Here is a 24,098-nt window from a genome sequence, read left to right on the forward strand (position 1 = left end):
AGAGGAGGGCCTGGAGGAGTAAGAAAAAGCGCCTCTTTATTGCCAGCTACTGGGTCTTGTTTGCAAAGGGAAGCCGGGGAACAAGAGAGTACAGAACGGCTCTTTGGTGCATGGCTTTTAATTGCAGGCTGAGGTTGAAGGGAAAGGAGGGCAAAGTGTTGGGCTGCCGGAGCAAAAGCAGAGAGATAAGGAGGCAAAGGGAGGGAGGGAGAATGTGCTTGGGAAGAGGGACTGCCTTGCGCTGCCGCACGGACAGTCGCATGCTTGAGCTGGATTTGAGCCTAACATTTCGCGTAGGACTAAATGGGGCCAAATCCAAACTCATAATGACTTCGTATTATTATTACTTTTAATTGCATTTATATCCCACCTATTTCTCCAAGATCTTCAAGCTGCTGTATATGGTTCTCCTCCTCTCCAATTAATCCCCACAAGAACCCTGTGAGGTGGGCTAGGCTGAGAGGCGGAGCCTGGCCCCAGATTGCCAAGAGAGCTTCATAGCCAAATGGGGATTTGAGCCCTGGTCTCCCAGGTCCTTGTTCCATACTCTTGCCCCTCCACTTCACTGACTTGCACAGCAAGTGTTCACTTTGTTCTTGAATAAGTTATTTATCCTAATTTTCCATTATTTTGTTCATTTATTCAGATTTTTTTAGCCCACCCTGCAATAAAGGAATCTAAAACCACCACAACAACAACAACATTTGATAATAACCCCATAAAGGAAAAAGCAGTAACAATCAAAACAGCATCCAGTAGAGAAATAACAGTCTCACCTTATCCCTGGCCTACATATTAACACCCAGAACCTGGTTGTGCAAATAAAAACGTCTCCAGCTGGAGAGAAGAGGGACGGCGCCATGAAGCAGTTGCTTTGCCATGTTGCTGTGGAACAGATCTCAGCTGGCTGTGGAACCCCCCCCCCCGCCACCCCCACCACCCCGGGTATCTTAGTAGGTGAGCAAGCTGCTGCGGGAGGAGACACTCCTTCAAATATTTAGGTCCCAAGTTGTGTTGGGCTTTGTAATGTATTAAAAGGTAAAGGTAAAGGGACCCCTGACCATTAGGTCCAGTCGTGACTGACTCTGGGGTTGTGGCGCTCATCTCGCTTTATTGGCCGAGGGAGCCGGCGTACAGCTTCTGGGTCATGTGGCCAGCATGACTAAGCCGCTTCTGGCAAACCAGAGCAGTGCACGGAAACGCCGTTTACCTTCCCGCTGGAGAAGTACCTATTTATCTACTTGCACTTTGACGTGCTTTTGAACTGCTAGGTTGGCAGGAGCTGGGACCGACCAATGGGAGCTCACCCCGTCGCGGGGATTCGAACCGCCGACCTTCTGATTGGCAAGTCCTAGGCTCTGTGGTTTAACCCACAGCGCCACCCGCGTCCCTTTGTAATGTATTACTTAGCACCAATAACGTGGTCCAGTAGCATATTGACAGTAGTAGCAGCCAACGTCAGATGGCTGCATCGATAACCTGCTTTCCGATGCCATACATCGCTTCCGGTGCCAGCTCAGCTGTACACCCATTTTGATGCTCATGCCACCTCACTGTGCCAAGCTCCCTGCTGCCCTCTACCTCTCCCTCACCGATGTCTGGCATTGGGAAACCGGGGCAGCAAAGCCAGCAGCTATTGATTGGCAGCCGGTGGAGCTGCTTCAGGAGAGTGCTAGAAGATCCCAATAGACTAATCCCTACAAGAGCCTGGGGACTGAATTTTGCACTAACTGTAGCTTCAGGCTGTCTCCAAGGGCAGCTCTACATAGAGTGTGTTACAGTAGTCCAAGAAACCCCTTGCTTTTCTCTGTTGTTGTATCAAAGGCTGGAAACTTACCACAGCCTCTCCTTTCTCCTCACTGCTTGGCTCACCAAAGCAAAGGGCAACAGAAATAAAAAGGGACATTCTAGCCAAGGGTATTAACTGATCTCAAGTGGAAAACAATCTTGTTTCTTCTGCAGCTCCTGTCACTTATATACTGAAACAAGAAATTAGAGGTTTTTGTCTGTACAAAGATCCCTGGACCTAGAGAATGTCGTCAGCAGGCAAATCTTTTCTCATGTGTAAGTTATTCCATAACCTCACATAGAAAAGTCAGCAGTTCTGTGGCCAAGTATGCAGCAGGCAGGCAGGGCACTGGCCAGAGGGTTTCAGTGGGAGATGAGTGGCAGATGTGTCTCCAGCACAGCTAGGCAAACCTGAGCACATGCACAAAGGACTCCCTCTTTCCTCTCTTCCTGTTAATGCTTTCCAGCCGGCCTGCACATAGCGAGACTCTTCAATGCAACTGAAGAGTCAGAGTAGTAGAAGCTCCAAGCGCCCGCTCTCTGTACAAATGCCATGTGCCCCACATTCACATTAGGATGTCCAACAGGCTATAACTGTGCTGGTCAAAAATGGAGTTTCAGCAGTAAGCTAACCTGTTGGGCTTAGACCAGGAAGGACAGGGTTAATCAGCCCCAAGGTCTCCTCCACCCCCATACAAGCAAAGCCCTCTATTAACAGGCATGGCTTCCCCCAAAGAATCCTGGGAGCTGCAGTTTTAAAAGGGTGCTGGGAACTGTAGCTCTGTGAGGAGCTCCTCTAATATTTCCCAGCACCCATAACAAACTACAGTTCTCGGTATTCATTGGGGAAGCTATAAGAGAGCTTTAAATTTGTGGTGGGGATGTGACCTTGCTATTACAGATCCCAGATACTAGCGATAGTAGGATAGAATGGGATCATCCACATGTGTTGTCCCAGTTCCCTGCAGCAGTTGAAAATCTTTGTTTCTTATATTCACTGGGGAGGGGTGCCCTCCATTTCCCTCCCTCCTCTCCCCATGACTAGCAAAGCCAAAATCAATTGCACAAAACAGTTTTAAGATCAGAATTATGCAACCTCAGAGATACCGTGCAAATATGCATAATTTATGTAAACTGCAGAATTTGATTGATCTGAGCACAGAATTTTTGCTTTGCCTATTTATGCATATTTTTATCAGTGGGATTTATACCCTGCCTTTCCTCCCTAAAAGTGCACTCACAGCAGATTTCAATAGAGCAGCCTTCACCCAGCTCCAGATGTTTTACATACAATTCCCACCAACCTCAGTCAGCATGTGTTGGCTGGGGCTGATGGGAGTAATATTTCAAAATATCTGGAGGGCACCAGGTTGGTGAAGGCTGCAATAGAGCACATGTTATCTTTCACACAGTCCTAGCCTGGTAGTTCTGGTGCACTTCTCTTTGGCCCCCATATGTGCAGGATCAGCGTTGATCAGGGACTTGGCCCTGGATGCAAGGTTGGAGGAGGGGAAGTAATGGGAGAAACAGCTGGAAAGGAAGAGCTGTTCCCTGGGCTCAGGGGCTGTTTTCCAGCTCTGGGAAGCTCATCACTTTATCCAGCCTCCGCAGCAGCTCTGACATACGTTGAAAGCAATCGGAGCGCATGCAGACGGCTGTGTGCAAGGAACCCATCTATTGCAGGTCAGAAAGGAAAGGTGTGGGGTGTGTTCCCCTGTGTTGCGGCGAAGGACCCAGCACACCCAAACAACTTGAGGACAATCTTTTCTGGAGCTAATACTGGAGCTCCTTTTACTGAGAAAATGCCTTGATGACAAGACCGTTGTCAATTTTAAGTATCAGTTTGCAAGAGGGCAGATCAGAGTTTGTCTCCAATGAATATTTGAATTTCAGCAAGGGCTTGGATTGCAGATATCCAGCTTCAGAGAGCTGAGTTGCAGTGCTATATTATTATTATTATTATTATTATTATTATTATTATTATTAGGAAATGGTAAGCAAGGAAAATGTTTCATAACCAGCTGGAACTTCTCCCATGAGACAGGCAATAAATAACTGTTAAAATACAGTGGTACCTTGGGTTACATATGCTTCAGGTTACATACGCTTCAGGTTACAGACTCCGCTAACCCAGAAATATTACCTTGGGTTAAGAACTTTGCTTCAGGATGAGAACAGAAATTGTGCTTCGGTGGCGCAGCAGCAGCAGGAGGCCCCATTAGCTAAAGTGCTGCTTCAGGTTAAGAACAGTTTCAGGTTAAGAACAGACCTCCAGAACGAATTAAGTTCTTAACCCGAGGTACCACTGTATCAGACTCCAGGAGATCTTGCTGAATAATATTTCCAGCAGTCAGAGGCAGCATATGCAGAAGCAGGACAATTTATGCATAGGAAAAGACGTGCAAAAACACCGATCACAGACTTCAGCTATTGTTATTCTTGCAGAACATGGGTTCCACTAGTGCAGCATACTTAATCTTTTAGCCCAGACTTCTTGCTCTTTGATTTAGGACAAGCCGAACATTTGCTCATATGTGGTCCCCCCTCTCCCCCCTCCCCTTTTCACATGTTCCCCAAATAGTAACCGTAATGGGAAATGGAATAGCAAGCTCCTTAGCATTCTCCATGGGGGCTCAGCTTAGAAAGGCAGGGAAGAAGGATTCCATTAACAAGTAATGACATTAGGCTTTCTAAGATCCAGGCAGCTCAAAGGGTTCTTCTTAATGGTCTAGCATTTGCATGCATCCAAAGAGGCAGAGGTAAAAGGAGGCGGCCTGATTGCTTTCTAACACTCCTATTTTATGTGCTGATGGATTCAAATGAAAGTTGGAATCCCCTTACATACTAGGCATCCTCAGAAGAGGAGTATTTGTGGCTCTACATAGCAGAGGCCAGTGGTCAAATTGTGACTGCGTTTGCAGTGCAAACTCCTTATCCAACCTCTGGCAGTTTATGTATTTTATTATGGTGCAGATTTTCCAGAAGCCTGTTATAATTTCTCAAGTTTCATCTCCTGTCTGCTACGCATTAGCCTAAGCTGCTGATTTCGTCTTGTCTAACTCAGTAAAGGAGGTCAGCAAAAAAGAAACAAACCACAATAGATCAATCATGTTTAGGGAGGAGAATTGCTTCCCTGTGTTGGTTTTGTTCTCCTAAATCAGGGATGTCCAACTCCCAATAGACTGTGATCTATTCACATTATTAAAAAACTGGCAGTGATCTACCCATTGTCTTTGGATGGTCCAGAGTTCTTGAGCTTTTTTTAGAGTAGTTGAGCTATTTTGGAAAAGGCAAATTTGTTGACCTTTTTTTAGGAAGCCACAGTGGTCCCCCCCCCCCTTTTGAGGAAGGGGGAGGAGATCACTGGGGCACCAAAGATCTACCAGGAACTACCAGTAGATCACAATCTACCTGTTGGACATGCCTGTCCTAAATTATCAATAAATGGACTTCCTCCAGCCTTTCCAAAAAGTTAATTGTGGGAGCTGAGGTTCAGTAGTTGCAAGCATTGAACTGAAACAGGGAAGTAAACACTTCCTTTAACGTTATTATTTGATTATAGAAAGTTGCTATTCCCCAGAAAATCACTGGGGATTTTTCTGCCTGGGTATTTTCTGGAATTCATTCAATCACTTAAATCAGTAATTCTAGTTTTGTCCTCATCCACTTCCTTGTTGAGTTCTACAAAGGCAACATTGAGATGAAGGAGGAGGAAGCTGAGAGGCAGGCAGGGCCGTCCGTTGGACTGGTTGTAAGTAAAGAGGCAGGTTGGGGGGGCTGGATGAGCGCAAGCCAATGTCAGTGGGGCAGCCTCCACTAAATTTCCCACCCGATTCTTCATCTGTCATAATGAGGATTCTATTAGCCTTTAGAGTTTATTAAGCCTGTTACCTACTAGAAATTAGGATTTTAACAAAGGCCAGGTGTTCGCTAACTTCAGGGAATTCTGTTTTAGACTGTGTTGCTCCCCAGATTAGTTTCAATAAGACTAATGATTTGGGCAGTGGGGGTGGGGAAATACACATTCTTATTACAGGCAAATTCATGGAGTGCTTAAGGAAAGTTGAGCTTTTGGTTCAGCCCTTGCTGATTAAAGGCTGTCTATCACTCGTGCTCACGGGTGAAACGCAGCAAATGGCAGAAACATGTATTTTCATGCCATTGAAAATGCAGAGAAGAGGGGAGAGGTGTGTGTGTGTGTGTGTGTTTGTCTTTTCCTTTTGGATCAGAGGCTGCTTTCTCCATGCTGGCACGGAGAATATGCATGGTATAAACACTGCCAGAGCCTGGGGGGACCCCTGTCATGTTTTATTCATCTAGATGAACAGATTTCACAGCCGAGGCTTAGCAGTTTGCTAGCTTCTGCCTCCTGCTTTTGCAGGTTGGATCCCAAATGCAGTGTGTGTGCTTTCCATGCTCACCTGAAGATCCAGAGTGTGCATATGTATGTGTTAAAGTTATCCTACGTCTTAGGGCCCCAGCTGATCCAGCTTTAGTTCATCATAGAGCCTAGAAAGCACGGGGTTGAGCGGTTGCCTCCTTGCCACACTCTTTCCCCATGGAAAACCTGCTCTTTAGTGCTAAATCAGAGCAAAACCCAGTCTGGAGAAAACCAGAATTGCCATTTGCTGCAGCTGAGCACTAAAGAGCGATTTTCCCCAGAGGAAAGCAGTGGGACAAGAGGATAAGTCTGAAGTCTTAGTGACTGTTTTTCTTGTGTAACCAATCTGGGGTTCACCCATAAGCATTTCAGAGAGGAGATAGATCAGCACAGACTTAGAGCAGCCACCCTATGGTTGCAGTAATTTGATAATTGTTGGTTTCTGTGTTGGTGCATTCGGAAAAAATCCCAAAGTAATAGCTGGGTGATACCTACTTCTGTGATGCCACATAAAAGATGAGAAAGTAATGTTTTCTTCAACTAAGTGGACCAAAATATAAGTGAGGAAACAGGGAGGGATGAATTGCAACTGATTTTTAAATGTTTCATTATTTAAGTATCACTTGTTATTAAAACTCAGTAAAAGAAAAAAAGATAGTAGCAAGCAAGCTTTTGCATTCCAGAGACTGGAGTGGGTAACAGGCTTGGTTGCTGCCATGGAGCCCTCACACAGCATTGCTGACACCATCCACCAATTTTGGCCGCCTTGTCTGATACTGCCAGCAACTTTCCCCAGATGTGCTCACTCAAGCAGGTGTGGTGGCATATATAGATGAGAGCAGAGCAATGCCCAGCAGGGGCAGCAACAGTTCTGGGCAAGTGCCGAGGTTGGCGTTAGGTCAGCCCACCAGAGACAGATTTAGGGCAGAGGGACTGGTTTGCCCACACTGGGCGCTGAGCTGAAAGGGTCCTTCAGGGGGTGCGGCAACAGTGACTTAGTACAGAATACACCCGGGGGGGGGGGGGGCACTGAATTTTGGTGTTGCACAGGGAAGCACTGAAATGTGAAAACCCAAAGCCTGCCACATTACCCACTAAAGTCTGGATCCAGTCATAAAGTTGATGAAAGCAAAAATGGTTCCTGAGCACAGTGAAAAGCTTCCGTCTGCAGTTTGAAAGATGGAGCACTGAATGCGTTGTGCAGATTTAATTAGGTTTACTCCTAATAAAACCTAATATAAAACCTTAATTAGGTTTTATTTTTATTTTTTATTATACCATGCTGTCAATATACATGACATTTCTGCAGGGTAGGGTAAGCAAAAAAGAAAGGTTCATACCCCAAGGAGCTTACAATCTAATTTTGGCAGAGGTTGGTGAGGGGAGAGACAACAGACGTAGAGGAGGAAAGGGAGCGTCAAAGGAAGACCGTCAGCAAATGGAGCTGCACAAACTTTGTCTTTGTTTCCGTTGGGGGAGAAGCCAAAAGCTTCATGGCAAAGGGGGATTCCAGGGTGGGGTTTAAAGGGCTTTATAAATCCAGCTAACACGGCTGTGCCTGTGCAGGGGGTGCCAACCTTTCAGTGGCCTCTGGGCACATTTGGAATTCTGGGAAAGTGCCACCGGGATGTGGCATAACACATCATAGCTGCCACATTTAAAGAGCAAAGAGAATGAAATTACAAAATGGGGCAGGCTATGTCCCCCATTAGTCCAGTCCCCCCCCATTAATGGGAAAAGGCACCTACATCAGCCACAGCCTTACTCGCAGAGAGAAGCTCTTTGCACCTCCAGCTGAGTCCTTCACAGATGCCATAGGAGGCACTGCTGTGCACACTGGTGCTCATGGGTACCATGTTGGCAACCCCTGGACTATTGCATGGGGAGTTTGCTTGCTCTGGTGCTTTAACATGAATTCAGCAATTGGGAGAAGGCCCCCCCCCCCCATGAACACAAACCCTGCCAAAGTAGGGATGATGTAGTGCAGGAGAACCCAGAGTCCTCATCACATAGTTACCATGCCCTAAATCCATGGTCTCCTTCAGCCATTGAGACAAACAGGGTTCTTGTAAGGAGTCCTTCAGAAGATCTTGAGAAATTCAGGAGTTAATTCAATTATGCAAAGAAAGGCCTTTGTAGAGTGAGCACTTCTGATATGGAGGATTTTTTTTCTTTAGAAAGCCCCTTTGTGATATGAATACATCCCTGCCTATAGTGCTGGTAGGGAGAACACCATTGTCCCCAAAAGAGCCCAGCTGCATGTAGAGACTTCAAATACTTTATCATCCGCTAGCAGCCTCGCACATTGCTCAGGAGCTCTAAGAAACCAGTGCACTTTTGAAAGGTTCAGTCATTTTGGTTTAAAAGGGTGTCTAACGGTATTCAAACATAAATGAAAATCTGCACTTTGATCTCAGAAACCATCATGCAAAATTTGGTTGTGATGTTTTAAGAGCTGTCCATATGCATAGAGATTCCAAAATTCAACATTCCAAAATGTATCATAGATAGTAATAACAATTAGTTTGCACTTTGAATTTGCAAAGCATTTTACATTTCTGCTCATTCTCACAATCATTTATGAGGTAGGTCATGGTGCAGATGGTGACTTGAGCCTGAAAGATATCAAGTCACCCTAAGCAAGTGGAGAAAGGTTTTAGCCCACTGGTAGAGCACGTGCTTTGTGTGCATAAGGTCCTAACTTCAGTGCTTACAGGCTTCCTCAGCCTCAGCCCTCCAGATGTTTTTGGCCTACAACTCCCATGATCCCTAGCTAGCAGGACCAGTGGTCAAGGATGATGGGAACTGTATCTCAAAACATCTTGGGGGGGGGGGCGAGGTTGAGGAAGCCTGGCTTAGCATCTCCCTGTAGGGGAGGACTGTCCCCTGCCTGAAACCCTAGGGCCTAGATCATACTCAGTTCCTATGTAGCTGAATAGCCAAGCATTAATTTGAATCCTGAACTTACTGGCCAAAGTCCAGATTTTCTTTGTTAAAGATTGCCCTTTCTGTTTCTGAACCACCAAAGCAGGCGTCAGCAAACTTTTTCATCAGGGGGCCGGTCCACTGTCCCTCAGACTTTGTGGGGGACTCGACTATATTTTGAAAAATATAAATACCCTGCAAACCAGTCCCACAGCTGCTTCCGGACCTGGAGGAGGAAAGCACTCTGCACGCGCTCAGCAGCACAGCTTGGCACCGCCCACTCACCGGCGTTGTTGATGAGCAGCAGCTGCTCCATCGGCCCGTATCCGCGGAGCTCCCAGGCGGCATGCACCATACGCTGCAGCCCGTCGTCTGAGACCAGGTCGGCGGGCAGGCCATGCACGCAGAGCACCGGGCAGGCGGCGTGCAGCTCGCCCTCCAACTGCTCCAGCGCGGCCACAGAACGCAGCGGCAGCAGCACCAAGCTCCAGCTGAAGCCCTGCGATGAACCCATCATGATGCCCATGGTGTGGCCCAGACCCGCCGCCCGCCTGCCAGCCTCTCTGTTCATGGCTGCGCCGGGTTTACCTCAGCCGTGGGCTGTGAGGCTTCGGGTTGGCTGCAGGAACTTCTTGCAGCCAATCTGAAGCCGCTCCAGCGTCACCGCCTGCCCAGAGCCGTCCGAAGTAGAAGCTATTTTCTAGGGTCATAAAGGGGTGTCATAGGCTAATCTATCTATATAGCCACTTGGAAGGGAGTTGGGTGGGCAGTCACTGTAGACCTGATGCTTGCACTCCAGAACAAGAGATTTCAGCCAGGCTGGTCCCTCCCCGTTCCCCTCTCCTGCCCCTCCATGTGACAGAAGAGTCCATTGTACAACCACTGAGATTTGTGTAGGCGACATGAGCAAGGGCATCCGAAGGCTGAAGCAGTGAGTGGGGTTCTCAACTCCTGCAGGAGGAAGTGTCAAGGGAAAGATCCTCTAAGGCCAGGGATGCAGGAATAGCCAAAGGCAAGGAAGGCCCCATCCTGGGTGCGAGGGGGGGTGTCTGCAGCACATGCAACTCTGCTCAAGCCATTTGTGCAGTGCAGAACTGTGCAAGTGCAGACATTCAGAACGGTGAAGTTTTAGACTATAGCATTATTTATTTGTATTTGAAATTTATTAAACAAGTACTCATGGCGATATATGCATTTTCAAACAACTTGGCTTTAAAATAGTGCTTTAGAACAATAGCATGCAATAGCATGCAAAACAAAAGCAAAGGCCACCAAAGCTGAGCTAATAGTCACTTTGCTTAGCTCAAGGGAGTAAGATTCACAGGCCTTTCCATAACTTTGCAGGACAGCCTTGCACCCACAAATCCAGAATATTGTGAGGCAGCCTAGCAGAAACTCTTCTCTGCATTCTGAGTAGTGAACCAACTCTCTGTGGGGCCAAGTACGGGAACATACAGCCAGCTGGGACCTGACACGAGAGGGAGCAGAGGGGAGGTGCTGAGGCTTGTGTGCTCCTGATCCGCCTCAGGGGTAGTGGCTCCAGAGCGAAAAGCCCTCAACATGCAGAGATCTTCAGGAGTCCTGTTCTTGCGTGTTCTCCTTTTACTTCCTTGTAGGCAGGTAGAACTGGGAAAGCAAGTTGCTTCTTGGGTCACATTCAGCGACACTTGCAGAACTTCCAAAGCGTGGGGGGGGGGTCAGCTTTGTGTGCTTGAGTTTGGGGGCAGAGTGCGCAGAGAGGTTGACTCAGCTGATTCTTTTATCCAGGGATTTACTCTCAGCTGCGCCCAGGGAAATAACAGAGGAAGATAAAGGCAGGATTCTGGGTCACCTGGATCGCCCATTCACACAACTCTGTGAACAAAGGGGGAATAGAGGAGGAGGAGGAGGAAGCAGCCCTTGGGCAGCTGTTGGGCCCTAGCCCCCTGGCAGAGTCCATTGGCACTGAGACCTTGGCTCTCCTGCCCCTTTGTTTCCCTGGCCCCAAACGTATCAGACATTAGCAGCTGGGTGTGGGAAGCTGCCTTCCATGTCAGGTTTCCCACAGCTCCCTGGCACATCTGATGTGCTGCTTGTCCAGGGCACTGGGGGAAATTTAACATAGCAGGTGGCTTTCCATCTGCTGCCATCAAATAAGGATATTACTGCTGCTACTACCACCAACCCACAACAACCCTGTGAGGTAAATTAGGATGAGAGAACAGTCACAGGACTGGCCCAAGGTCACCCAGTGAGGGGTGGGGGTTTTGATGGATACTTTGCAGTGTGTGTCCTTAAACCAGCCATGAACTCTGCTGAATGGATCCTTTCACAGCATGACCTGTGGAAAACCTTTGTGTTTACTAGGTTTCAGCTCAGTTAGGTCACCTCCACACCATACATTGGCTCCTCCCCCCCAAAAAAAAATAGTCCCAGAAGCTTGTTGTTTGTCAGGGGTGTTGAGAATTTTAGCTCTTTGAGGGGTGAACTACAGTTCGCAAGATTCTGTGTTGGGAGCCATAGCAGTCTAAGTGATCTGAAAGTGCTTTAGACGTATGCCATGACAATGCGCCCTCATTTTAATGTGCTACTCGCCCTTCCGCATGCTTTGGGCAGATTTGCAGTATCACAGTAAAAACAGAGAGTGCGGTGAGATGCCATCCGAAAGAGCATGAAGAGCCCGGGGTGGGGGGTGGGGAGAAGGCAGCCTTTGCGTGAGCGCTCAGCAGGGTTGGTGCAGGTCTGCCGCAGCGTCATTCGTAAGGGCCGCCTGCCCCGGGTCCCTTGAGAGAAGAAGCGCAGGCTGGCCCTGGCCATTAGCCAGTTCTTTGGCCTGAGCTCCCTCCTTCGGCGCCTTGGCTGCCCGGCTGATGCTGAGGCCGTTCCCACAAGAAGCTATCACACCGCTCCTGGTGATCTGCTGTACTGCCACTTCCTCCTAAGAAGCCAGACGGGGAAAGAAAATGCATTCCCCCCCCCCCCTTAGGCACTGTCAGTTTTTGAACACCCACATTTCCCCTGCCAGCTGCCAGAAGTTAAGTGCCTTGGAATTTGTCAGCTTTATCCAGAAAAGGGGTGCAGAAAAAGGAGAGGGGGGTCAGGGCAGAGTCGGCCAGGAGCGGCTTTGGTTCCTGCCCTGGCGCATGAAGCCATGCCACTGAAGATGCCTCTGAATAAACAATCACATATTAAAAGGTATGCTCAATACAACAATAATACTGTATGTGTACATATGAGACGGCCATTGTGCATGTGCAAATAACACACACAAATAAATGAATATACTGTATTGTCATTTTTGCTGTTTGCATAATTTATTTTGGTTTTGCTGACCATTAGAGGAGAAAGAAGACAGATACCTTCCTCACTCCTCTTCTGGAATTCTTATGCAACTGCCCTTCTGGCTGCTGAGATTTCAGCAATCATTGCCCTCCCCCCCCCCAAAAAAAAATATATGCCTGCAGCCATGAGGACTAGAATCTTGCTTTGTTTCTAATATTAAAAACTGCAGTTTTTATCTCAAGAAACAGCATTTTGTGCCTACTACCATTTTCAGTGTCCTTTCAAAACAATGGCTATAGTGGTAGAAGTTTAGAAAATGTCTACTTTTGGCTTCCAAAGTAGCTTTAGGTTTGGAAGGGGGAAAGCTTAATGTTGTGTTCTCTGAAGTGGTGAGCACAGCATCGCACCACCAGTTGTGTGAAAATTCTTAAATCAAAGGCCGAAATGATATGCATGCCTACCTAGGAGTAAGCGCTGGTGAAGGGGATCAGGATGCACAGCTGACTGTGCTCACCTTCTGCCCCACTGGACCTGCGGTGGGCTGGCCAGCTGCCTGGCTTGGAGTCTGCCCAGTACAGGGGTGGCAAACAGGCATCTCTTGACAGCTCTCAGTCAGCTCAATTCCATTAATACTCTGTTGGCCTGACAACTTGTACTCAAGGGTTGCCAAACTATATGAGGACAAATCGTAATGAAGGTTGCTCCCAATAAGCAGCATTCAACCCTAGAATGTCTCCTGCAGGAGGTTTAGTCATTTTCTTCACTCTCTGCGGCTGCTGGCGTGTATCACCAGGTGGAGACAGATCTGTGGAGCAAATGGCACTGCTTTGGAAGTGCCCTTGCCCTGTTCTGTGCAAAGATAGATATATATTTCTCTTTGCAGTTGTGCTCAGAAAAAGGAAGAAAATAAATCAGTTCTGTAACTGTGCAGTAAGCCAGCTGTTGCTGCAGATTTTCTGGTGCAAGGGTGAGACGCCTCTGTCCCGCAGGCCAAAGGTGGCCCCCCAGCCCCCCCCCATTTGGCCCGCCAAACCATTTCCCCAACATCGTGCCCACCTGCCCATATGTGACATCAGGTGTGTGGCAGGTTGAGACCCCATTTGCAGAAAGCATGATTGAACTCCCCAGCTGCAGCGAGATCAGTCCAACTCGGACTGAGCTCACCAGCTGCTTCTCTCCTGGAACTGGCTGGCCTTGCATAAATCAGGATTGAATTCAGTCCTGCTTGGGTAGTATCTTCCCCTTCCCCTGGAGGCCAACTTTGACAGATGGGTGGCCCCAGCCCCTGCTAAAGTTGGCCCGCCAGGGTGGGGGAGATAAAGATCTGGCCCGCTGGGCCAAAAAGGCTGCTCTCCCCTGGGCTTGTGATGTCAGCATGACTCCTCTGCTCCTTTGCCAAACCCCAGGACTGTTCAGCTGCTGTTGCTGTTGTTTGGGGGGAAAGGTTTGTATGTTTGTGAATGGGTAAACACATGAATGTATATGTTTGAAGAGCGTATTTGAAACATGCTGGGTGTGGGGAGGGGCAAGATCATGATATGATATGATATTATTTACTATCTTTATAGGTGTATATGATTTGCAGAGAATGAGAGAACAGCTCTCTGTTGCAAGGGCTTACAGTCTGAAAATAGCTCCCACAGAAGCAAGAAAAGGAAGGCGAGGGAAATGGAGACAGACATGAATGGGACAAATGTGCCATTATTTCTGTTATTGTGTATTTAGGATTAATTAGAGAAGGCTACAAGCGCTGGAAGTTGGCAGCAGGTCCATTTTACGTGTGCCATGCAGATGACAAAGCTGAGAGGGACCATGGCTACAGGTGGAGAACTTGCTGTAGCTTCTCTTTAAATGTGATGCCTCTCTTCCTAAAAGCCTGCATTGGCTCCCTTCTTTCAGAGGAGCACAGCCCCAAGGAACCTTGATTTCCCTCTAGTACTTCAGCCATGCGAAAGAACTGAGGAGTCTCCCTCCCTCAGGACCCCAGATGTCCTTTTACTCCACTCATCCTCTCAGCCCCTCTCTAACAGCCAGGCAACAAGGTACTGTCAGAACTGTTGTCCAGGATCTTTGTTTTGATGGTTGTTCCTGCACCCCGCTTGGGAGCAATTCTTCCAAGGGGCAGGGAAGGGTGTAAAGTGGGAGGTGGGTCACATGTGGCAAGAATTGTAGAGTTGGGAGGGACCACAAGAGCCATCTAGTCCAACCCCCTGCCATGCAGGGATCTTTTGCCCAACATATCAGTGGGCTTGTGCAGCAGGAACATGTCGCAGAAGGACATTGCACCTGGGGCGGGGAGGCTTGGCGGCTCTCACAACCTCCACTTCCTTTGTGGAGTGCCTTCCAGAATCAACTGGTGAAGTTTACCTTTGGGATCTCCAGAATATTTATGCTAGGAATCATTTTTATTGCATTGCATTTTGTCTAGCTGGGTGGCTTCCTCATTATCTCCATCAGCTTGGCCTGGGAAGACATTAATCCCGATAGAGCCGTGTCTCAGTTTGGATCATGCATTAACACGTTGAGAAGGCGCGTTCCTTATGATTGATATTCATTACAGTGAAGCCTCGAGGCTCTATAATGTTCATAAACAAAATGGGAGGGGAAAGGGGTGCACTAGAGACTCACCTAAATTCTCCATTAAGCTATAGGGGTCAGCAGGAGGAGGTTCCAGGGCCAAATCTGCCTCTTCAGTTGCCCATCCAGAGGCAAGTATAGGGGCACTGGTAGTTAAGACAACTTTCTGTCCTGGGGTGGGGAAGAGGTTTATCCAGATTTAGCCTCCACCCCTCATTCCCATTTCAGCCAGCAACACATGAACGTTTCCCATATAGACCTGCGCAGTTCCTGAAATTGTCCCCTGAGGTCTTTCTCTGTGTGCCACCTCTGACGGAGGTCCAAAGGATGGTGGCGAGAGCACAAGCCTTTCTGTTGTAGCTTCCGGTCTATGGAATGCCCTCCCCAGGCATGCTGGCCTGGCACCAACTTTGTAATCTGCTTTTATTTCCCCGTGCATTTGGGCAGCAGCAGAACTTAGATATTTGACAGTGGAATGAACTCCCTTGGAAGGTGGTGGACTCACCTTCCTTGGAGGTTTTTAAACAAAATGGCCCTGTGTCAGGGATTCTTCAGCTGTAATTCCTGCATGAAAGGAGGCTGGACTCCATGAGCCCTGGGGTCCCTTCCAACTCTACAGTTCTGTGTTTTTATTCCAACTGTGTTTTCAATACAGTTACATCTTTTTATTATTGCATTTCATTCTTGTTGTAAATCGCTTTGGGACTTTTCGTCATGGGAAGCGGCATTAAATTCAACAAACCTAACCAAACCAGCCACCTGGTGAAGCATGGCAGAGGCAAAAGGAGGGCATCGCCTCTTCTGCACTTCCCATCCCACTGGCATTCTAGGCAACTGTCCAGTTGGTGGGTCTGCCCTTTCCATGTCTGGGATATGCAGCAACCTCCAAATGACCCTTGTCCACCTTTTGCAAAGGCATCATGTTGATGGCTGCAGTCAGTTTGCAACACCCTGGAATGTCTGGGTGCTTCTGGCAATGAAGACCGCCTCAGATTAAAACTCCAGCGATGGACCATTGTGGCAGGGGTGCCTGTTGACCCGAATTCCTTGCTCCTGCTGCTCAATAGAAAGGCTTTATTGCCATCTCCCTAAGAAGCCTTGCAATTAAAGACCCCCCTCAAGGGAACCCCCAAGGCCCTAGGCAGGCTTTTTGTTGGGCCTCAAGAAGCTATGCCAATGGTGTGTGTCTCCTTGGCTCTGCAGCATGATACAGGCAAGACGAGAGCCTGCCTGGAGGACAGTTTCACGCAACCACACTCAATTCCCTTTCTTTTCTTTTCTTTTCTTTTTTTTTTTTGGTCTGCACTTTTGGAACTGGGAGAGTCCACAGTGGCTACCTGCTCCACTAGCGAGCCCGGATATCAGTCTAGCAGGCTGCTACTGAAATTGCTGTGTTCAGCCCCTCCACAATCAGGCCAAATTGACCAAGAAATCAGGGCACTGGGGAGGAGAATACACATAACGAAAAGGACTGAGACCCTGTGAGTGTGGAACACCTCTGCTCAGACATCTGCACTGGTAGCCCATTTGCTTCTGGGCCAAGATCAAGGAGTTCCTGATGGTATATAAAGCCCTTAACAGTTTGGGCCCAGTTTACCTGCAGGATCACCTATCCCTAAATGTGCCCACTTGATCTGCAGAACTGGCACTGTGACATAATACTCATTTTGCAGTTGTAAGAAATAGATCTTTTAGTGTGGCAGGACCTACACGTTGGAACTCCCTGCCTATTGATATCAAGCAGGCAGCGTCACTGAATTCTTTAAGTGCCTGCTTACAAGATTCCTGCATAGGCAGGGCTGTCCAGATATGTGGAAGTTGCATGTGTTTTACCTCTTTTTAGCTGCTGTTGATTTTAACCATCATTTGAATGTTTTTAACTGCTTTTTATCAAGAATATTACTCTTCTATTTTATATATTTTTAAACAATTTAGAGGTTTTCTACCAAGTCAGTAAATGTATACCAAAGTAGCCCTGTGACCCTCCAGAGCAGTACAACTTGGATCAGAAGTCCATAGATGGACTCAGCTGTGTGGGAAGAACCAGCTCGTTTTCCTTGTCCTGAGCTTTCCAACACTCAGCTGCATAGGATGGCCCTGGGTTCTAGAATTATGGGACGAGAAAAAAGTTCCTTTCTCTGCTCACTTTTTCCACACCACGTTTAAACTTATCCACCTCTATCATGCCCACCCCCGACCTACCTCTTCTCTAAACACAAAAGTCCTCCATGCTGTGACCATTCCTGACAGGGAAGCTGCTCCAGTCCCTTCGTCCTTTTGACTGACTGCCCTTTTCTGGACCTTTTCTGACCTTTTCCAACTCTGCAATACCTTTTCTGAGGTGAGGCAACCAGAACTGTACACAGTATTATTGCTAGTGTGGTCTTATCCTAGTTTTGCATAAGGACATTGTGGTACTGGAAGTTTATTTTTAGTCCCGTTTCTAATGATCCCTAAAATGAAGTTCACCTCCTCCACAACTACTGCACACTAGATTGGCATCAGCGTCACTGAGCTGTCCACTATGACTGCAAGGTCTTCTTCCCATCAGTCACTGCCAGTTCAGTCCCCATTCATGTCCGTGTGAAGTAAGGATCCTCTCCCCTCCAATCCCTTTACACTTGCTTACATTGAATTGCCTTCACCATTTTCTTGCTCACTCATCCAGTTGGGAGAGATCCTTTCGGAGCTCCTCACAATCCTTTTTGTTTTAGCCGCTCTGAACAATTTGCTATTATCAGCACATTTGGTTACATAACTCCAGATCATTTCTGAACAGTCATAACATCAGATGAAGTGTTATAATATAGGTTGTTTGGAAGAGGGACTGGTGTTCATTGTGGTATGTTTATCCTGTGTTTGCCTCTGTTAAGCAGGTCTTTCAGCTTTTTCTATTGTTTCAAAATCCCACAAGAGACTAGAGATGGCAGGCAGGGAAAAGAAATCAGTGTTCGTATCATCAGGGCGAATCTCCTCTTCAACCACTTCCAGCTCTCTTGTAACCTGTTGTTGGTCTCCAGCCTCATCCAATAACCCTGCAGTGCATATATTCCCATTTTATTTTTATGCCATTTGTACAAGTATCCTCCCAATAGCAGAGCTGGTCTTCCAACCTTTAGGGAGTAAGGAAAGGGCTCAGGCAGCAGTGCCTTCTGCTACTCATCACCTCATTCCCGATCTAGAGTTTAACCACCCCCTCCCCACCCCCACCCCCAGTTTGTAATCTAATAGCTAGAAGCAGCATAAACAGCTGGGAGCTGGCTCCAGTCTGCAAGGCCAGCCTGAACATCTGGTTCCGCACTGCATGCTCTCCCCCTCCTCCTTGGCCACAGCAGCTGCCAAGGCTGGTGAGGAGGAGGAGAGCCAGGGAAAGGGGGGGCATCAGAGTGACTCAACTCCCTGCTTTCTGATGAAATGAGAAGTTTTCTTTCCCTCACTTTTTAAACTCTCAGTCAAAGGGGATTTTCCCTCCTGAATTTCTACATCCGCGTCAAAAGCAAGCAGAGCAGCTAAGTAGGCCATCTGCCAGTCCCAAAAGGCCAAGGAATTTTTCAGAGATTTGCCAGTTTTTCGGCTGGGGAATGGCAGAGTTCCCAGTGTGCTTGAGTTTGCAGGTAGAGTTTCCAATTGAGTGGGGTTTTTGTAGTTCTTGTTCCTTTTTAACAGCAACACGGTCAATAGAGATTTAGCTGTCCAGGCTTCCCCGTCACAGCACATCCATGCCCACAAAAGCTTCATCTGTTTATGTATCCATGTCTCAGTTATTCAGTGTGTAAGACCCCTGCCAGGGGGGAAATGCAGCAACCCTCACTTACCTTTCCTCTGCGCTTTCCAGGCATGCTCTGTGCTTTAAACTCTGTGAACTATACTCAGAGTCGCAAAGTGATTTCATGCTCTTTATTCAGCTCATAGTGGTGAGGAGGGAATGGAAGTTTCCCCAAAGTATCTGCTTTATATACATTATTTACACAATGGGCTGCACGTGATTGGCTAATTCCAGACTTCTCCTGTAGGCCAATCAGGTTGTGGACATCACAAATGGCCCGTACCTTGTCCCCAGTCGGGTGGACCCCTTCTGCGTCCACCATAAATACCAGAAAGTCTACCTGAGGCACTCCTAGTAGACATTTTTCCCGCTTCACCTTGAGACCCGCCGTCTGGAAACGGTGCAGAACAGTGTGGAGGTGGTCCTCAAACTCCTCTGGTGTGGGCCCAGCAATCAACACATCATCGAAGAAGGGGGTGACGCCAGGAATCCCTTTAAGGAGGGAGTCCATTAGATTCTGGAATATGCCTGGTGCCACGCTAACACTGAATTGCAGCCACTTTACCCTGAACGCTCCTCTGTGCATCACGATCGTCTGTGCCTCTGCTGTGGCCTCATCTACTGGCAGCTGTTGATATGCTTGGGCCAAGTCCAGCTTGCCAAAAAATTTTGACCCAGCCAGGGTGGCAAGGACATGGCTGACCACTGGCACTGGGTATGTGTGGGCCATGAGGGCCTTGTTTATGGTGCATTTGTAGTCTGCACAGATGCGGACCGAACCATTAGGCTTGACGGGTGTGACGATTGGGGTTTCCCAGGGGGCATTAGGCACCAGCTCCAGAACTCCTTGCTCCACGAGCCAATCCAATTCCTCGTCTATGCAGGGTTTCAGGGCGAATGGGACCCAGCGGGCCTTGAGCCTGACAGGTCATACTGCGGGGTCAAGCTGTAGAGCAATGGGGGGCCCCGTATACTGTCCCAATTTTACATCGAAAACCCCTGGAAATTCCTTGCATATGGCGTCCACTTCCACTTGTAAGCTCATGTGGTTCACCCCAGTGACGGCTAGCCCCAGTGGTCCAAACCATGCCAATCCCAGTAAGCTAATGTAGGGGCCCTTGACCACAAGCAAGTCCAGTTGCCGCGTCCGCCCTCGATATTGCACCCTGAAGGTCCCCACCCCCATTGTGGGGACCTTACGTTTCTAGAGGTCCCGGAGGGTGAATGGGGCTGGCCTGAGTTTGGGACCCCCACTAGGACACAGTTTCCTTAAGGTCCTTGCTGAGATTATGGATAGAGTTGAACCCGTGTCAAGCTCCATTCTTAGGTCCTTCTTAGTGTAGAGGCGTCGTTGCAGCTTCTCATCCTTCAGGCCTCCGACGAGGTGGTCATGAAGCATGTTCTCCAATTCTGAGAAGTTGCAGAACCGGGCAGCTTGGCGGAGAGAGGTCACAAACCCAGTTATGGTTTCCCCAGGGGCTTGCCGCTTTGCGTAGAAGGCATTTCGACGAGCCACCACTGAGGGCTGCGGCGAAAAGTGCCCCTTCAGCTGTTCCATTATTGTTTTGTATGGAACAGTAGCGATGTCTTCAGGCGCAAGGAGAGCCCGGGCAATCTCAAACGTCTCCTCTCCGCAGACGCTAAAGAATATCACCCTCTTCTTGGCGTCTTCTTTGTCGGTGACCCCTTTGCTTCTAGGAGGAAGGTGAAACAGGAGGCGTACGTTTCCCAGTCTCCAGATGCTGGGTTGAACTGCAAGAAGCTGCTGTTGGTTGCCATTCTGAGTTCCTTCTGTCCCGGAGCTGAAGCCTGGATACACGGTGCGAGGCAGCGGTGCGGCAGGTGGTGGTGCTGCGGTGTTGTGTGTGGCAGTCAGCTCAGCAGGATCCCATCCTCGTCGCCAGTGAACTATACTCAGAGTCGCATAGTGATTTCATGCTCTTTATTCAGCTCATAGTGGTGAGGAGGAATGGAAGTCCCCTCAAAGTATCTGCTTTATATACATTATTTACACAATGGGCTGCACGTGATTGGCTAATTCCGGACTTCTCCTATAGGCCCGTCAGGTTGTGTATTCACTTCCATCTGGAGCTGGATTGGGTGGCTCCTGCCAACCAATCATACTACTGCATTGTTCTAGGACCAATCAGACTGCTGCATTCTGAATCCTATTGTTCTAGGACCAATCAGACTGCTGCAGTTTGGATCCTATTCAACTCAGTACCTAACACTCTGGTAATTTGCTTTTGTTTGGTTTTGGGGTTTTCTTCTCCAGAGCTTTCCCTGCAACAACCCCACTCTTTACTGCTGAATCGGAGCAAATGGCAAATTGCCATTTGTTCACTTCAGCTCTAAAGAGTAGGATTTTGCAGGGAAAGCTCTGGGATGAAAAAGTTCGCCTGGAGTTTTGTTTTGTTTTTAAATACTTTTAAATACTTTTTAGTAAGTTTTCAAAAGCAAACTGAAAGAAGAACATAAGTCAAATTTCCAAAAAACAAAGTCCACTTAAACATAAACTCTTGCATCCAGCATCTTAGTGTTTTCTTATTTACACTGTGCTTTGTCGCACTCAGACTTCCTTCCTTCCCTGCTTCGGCTTCCACACATTAACACCTACTCCTACAGATTCTTATTTACCCTCCACCCACATCACAAGATTTAAGTTAATCCTGCTACAGTTTTTAAACTTCTACAATTCCGTATATATACAACAAATTTATTCCACTCCTCTTCGAACTTTGTTACTTTTTGATGTCTAATCTTATTAGCCATTTTCGCCAACTCCGCATATTCAAACATCTTCACTTGCCACTCCACTAACGTTGGGATCTCCTGCGATTTCTATTTCTGGGCCACAAGAATCCTAGCAGCAGTCGTAGCATACATAAATAACTTACGATCCTCTTTTTTTACTTCATCTCCTATTATCCCTAGCAGGAAAGCCTCTGGTTTCTTTGGGAATGTATATTTAAACAGTTTTTTCTTTTCATTATAAATCAAGTCCCAAAAGTTTTTCATTTTTTCGCAAGTCCACCACATGTGGAAGAGTTCACCATCTGTTAATTTACATTTCCAGCAGGCTTTGTTGCTCACTCTGTACATTTTAGCTAATTTAACCGGGGTAATATATATTTTCTTTAAATTTTCTTTTAAGGTAGAGCATGCTGTAAACCTCATACCTTCGTTCCATAGTTTTACCCAGTTGTCATAGTCAATGTTATATCCAAAGTCGACTGCCCATTTTATCATGACTTCCTTTATCAATTCATCTTTTATGTCCCATTCCAGGAGAAAATCATACATTTTGGATAGAAGTTTTGTTCTACCCTCTAAAATTTCAATTTGGAATCTTGACTTTTTATCACTAAATCCTGTTTTTTTGTCTTCTGTTAATATTCCATGAACTTGATGGTATTGAAGCCATCCTGTGAAAGCGTTTTCTATACTTTCATAAGGTTTTAACTTCCACCCATCCTCGGTTTTCATTAAAATGTCTTCATAAGTTGCTCTTCCCCCCTCTATATTTAACTTTTTTACCATTAACACTTCTATCGGGGACTCAGAGTTTTAAAGTGCGGACCTCTGTGTAGACAGTGTGGGGCAAGAGGTACGTGTGGATGAGCTCCTAGTCCTGCCATCCATTGACACATCTGTGTGCTGGGAAACAGTCAGGGCCTCTGAGCCCAGGTTCATCCAGAAGCTAGGATTCAGCCTCACAACCTAAATAAACATACCTTTTTTTGGCCTGCCAGGGGTCACACAAGGCCCTGCCTCTGACCCACTTCCCCCAGTCCTGACCTCGCCACGGCTCCATGAAAAACAAGCCTAATCCTGACCGTAAGAGGATGAGCTGCTTGAGAGTTGCCAAGCACCAGGCAGGATTGGGCAGGTCTGGGGCAGCCCCGCTTGATGCGTCTCCAGGAGATATCAGGTTGCCCGGCTGAGGCAACGCTTGAGCCTCCGTGCAGAAAAGCAGGAACCTGGTTTTAACTTCTTGCAGTTCCTCCTCTTGACCTCTTCTCTGTTTCAGGGAAAGAGGCAGGAAAAGGGCTGAGTAGTGATAGGTCAGCATTTTTTTATCCCCTTGGCTCTGAACGATCCCTGCCGGGAAAGAGGCAACAACGCCTGGGCTCTGCTCAGTTGATAAGCCTGTTGGGCTTCCATATGCTTATTTGAGGTTTGTTGTCTTCACTTGTGAAAAATGTGAGACAGACCTAGAGAAACCTTGAGGCAAAGGCTTAAAAAACACCAGATTGAGGGGAAACTAGCAATCTGTATTTCACCACACACACACACACACACACACACACACACACACACACACCTCCTTATTCCTGAGTGTCCAGTATTTTTGCTGCCAACATTTGTGCAACATGGGGGGGGGGTGAGAGCTAGATTACTACTAGAAAAGAAAGAAAGAAATTGGGATTCTCCTGAGTCCAGCAATTTTTTGCAGATGTACAGATATGCCCTAGGGACGGGCCACCTACCCTCCATGGCGTTTCTCTGTCAACCTCACCTTTTTTAGTAAAGAAGCCTTTGATTTGTAGCTCTGATAACAGTTTGTGCTGCCAGCTGATCTCCAGGAGAGGAAAATCTGCTTCTGTGACTGAGTGCGGTTTGAACTGTAGAAACAAAGAGGTGAAGCTTATTCATAGCATGGGTTTAAGGATTATCTCCTGCTAATCAAGCTGCTACTAAAAACACAGAAGTTAAAAACAACAAACAGCAACCCCAAAAAGTATTGGTCAGCTTTTTTGTGCAGGGCAGCAAACAATGTCCCTTAGACTTGCCATCTTTTCAGCCAGGCAGTGTCGCCCCCCCCCCCTTTAACAACAGATCAGGCTCTTCAGACGTAAGGCACAAGAGAGAGCTGGCGGACGGAGGGTGCTCCAGTCAGTTGCTGCTACTGTTAAAGACACATGTGCAGTGGCCAGTTCAAAGACTGGCCGTGCTAATGTGCCCAGGGCTTGTATTTGTGCAGCAAGCCTATTGTCTTGTGTTTTTATAAACAGGAACATCTCATTCTCCCTCTCTGCTGCCCTTAGGATCCATTTTAAGGCTGGCTGCTAGACCTGTTCCCATGCCTTAAAGTGCAGCAGGAGATGCAGAAAATCAGCAGGTGGTGTTCCTCCTGCCTTGCATCTCCAAGCTGCTTCATCTCTGTGCCAGGCTACTGTTCTAAAAGCACTGGAACAGATAAAAGGTAGCCACTTTAGCCACAAAATAAGGCTTTTTGGGAAGTCCCACATAGGGGTGCCCAGTAAGCTTGCACCTATGCCTTTAACAGCAACTTAAAATAGCAGAAATAAGTAGGTGGGATTTTTCACAGCCTGAAGAGGAACGTGATCACCTGCTAGTGCCAGCAGCACATCAATTTGCTGGCAAGGGCAGAGCAAC

The 24,098-nt window shown here is 47.5% G+C and overlaps 1 protein-coding gene across 7 annotated transcripts in view; it reads left to right on the forward strand.

The window, feature by feature from the left end:
* FAM178B (family with sequence similarity 178 member B) overlaps positions 1-24,098 on the forward strand; it is a 178,660-nt gene that overhangs the window by 137,279 nt on the left and 17,283 nt on the right. Inside the window, exon 16 of one of the 7 annotated variants that reach the window (XM_083753207.1) lies at positions 23,274-23,875. The exons of 5 other annotated variants lie outside the window; for them this stretch is intronic. In XM_083753207.1, the coding sequence (XP_083609333.1) occupies positions 23,274-23,384 (111 nt within the window). In that variant the 3' untranslated portion in view covers positions 23,385-23,875. Of the gene's footprint in view, positions 1-13,923; positions 13,963-23,273; positions 23,876-24,098 lie in introns of those variants that run through there. One more of the 7 variants, XM_083753208.1, reaches the window with a different exon arrangement.

This window comes from Podarcis gaigeae (genome assembly GCF_964106915.1).
Source record: "Podarcis gaigeae genome assembly, chromosome: 8".
Lineage (NCBI taxonomy): Eukaryota > Metazoa > Chordata > Lepidosauria > Squamata > Lacertidae > Podarcis > Podarcis gaigeae.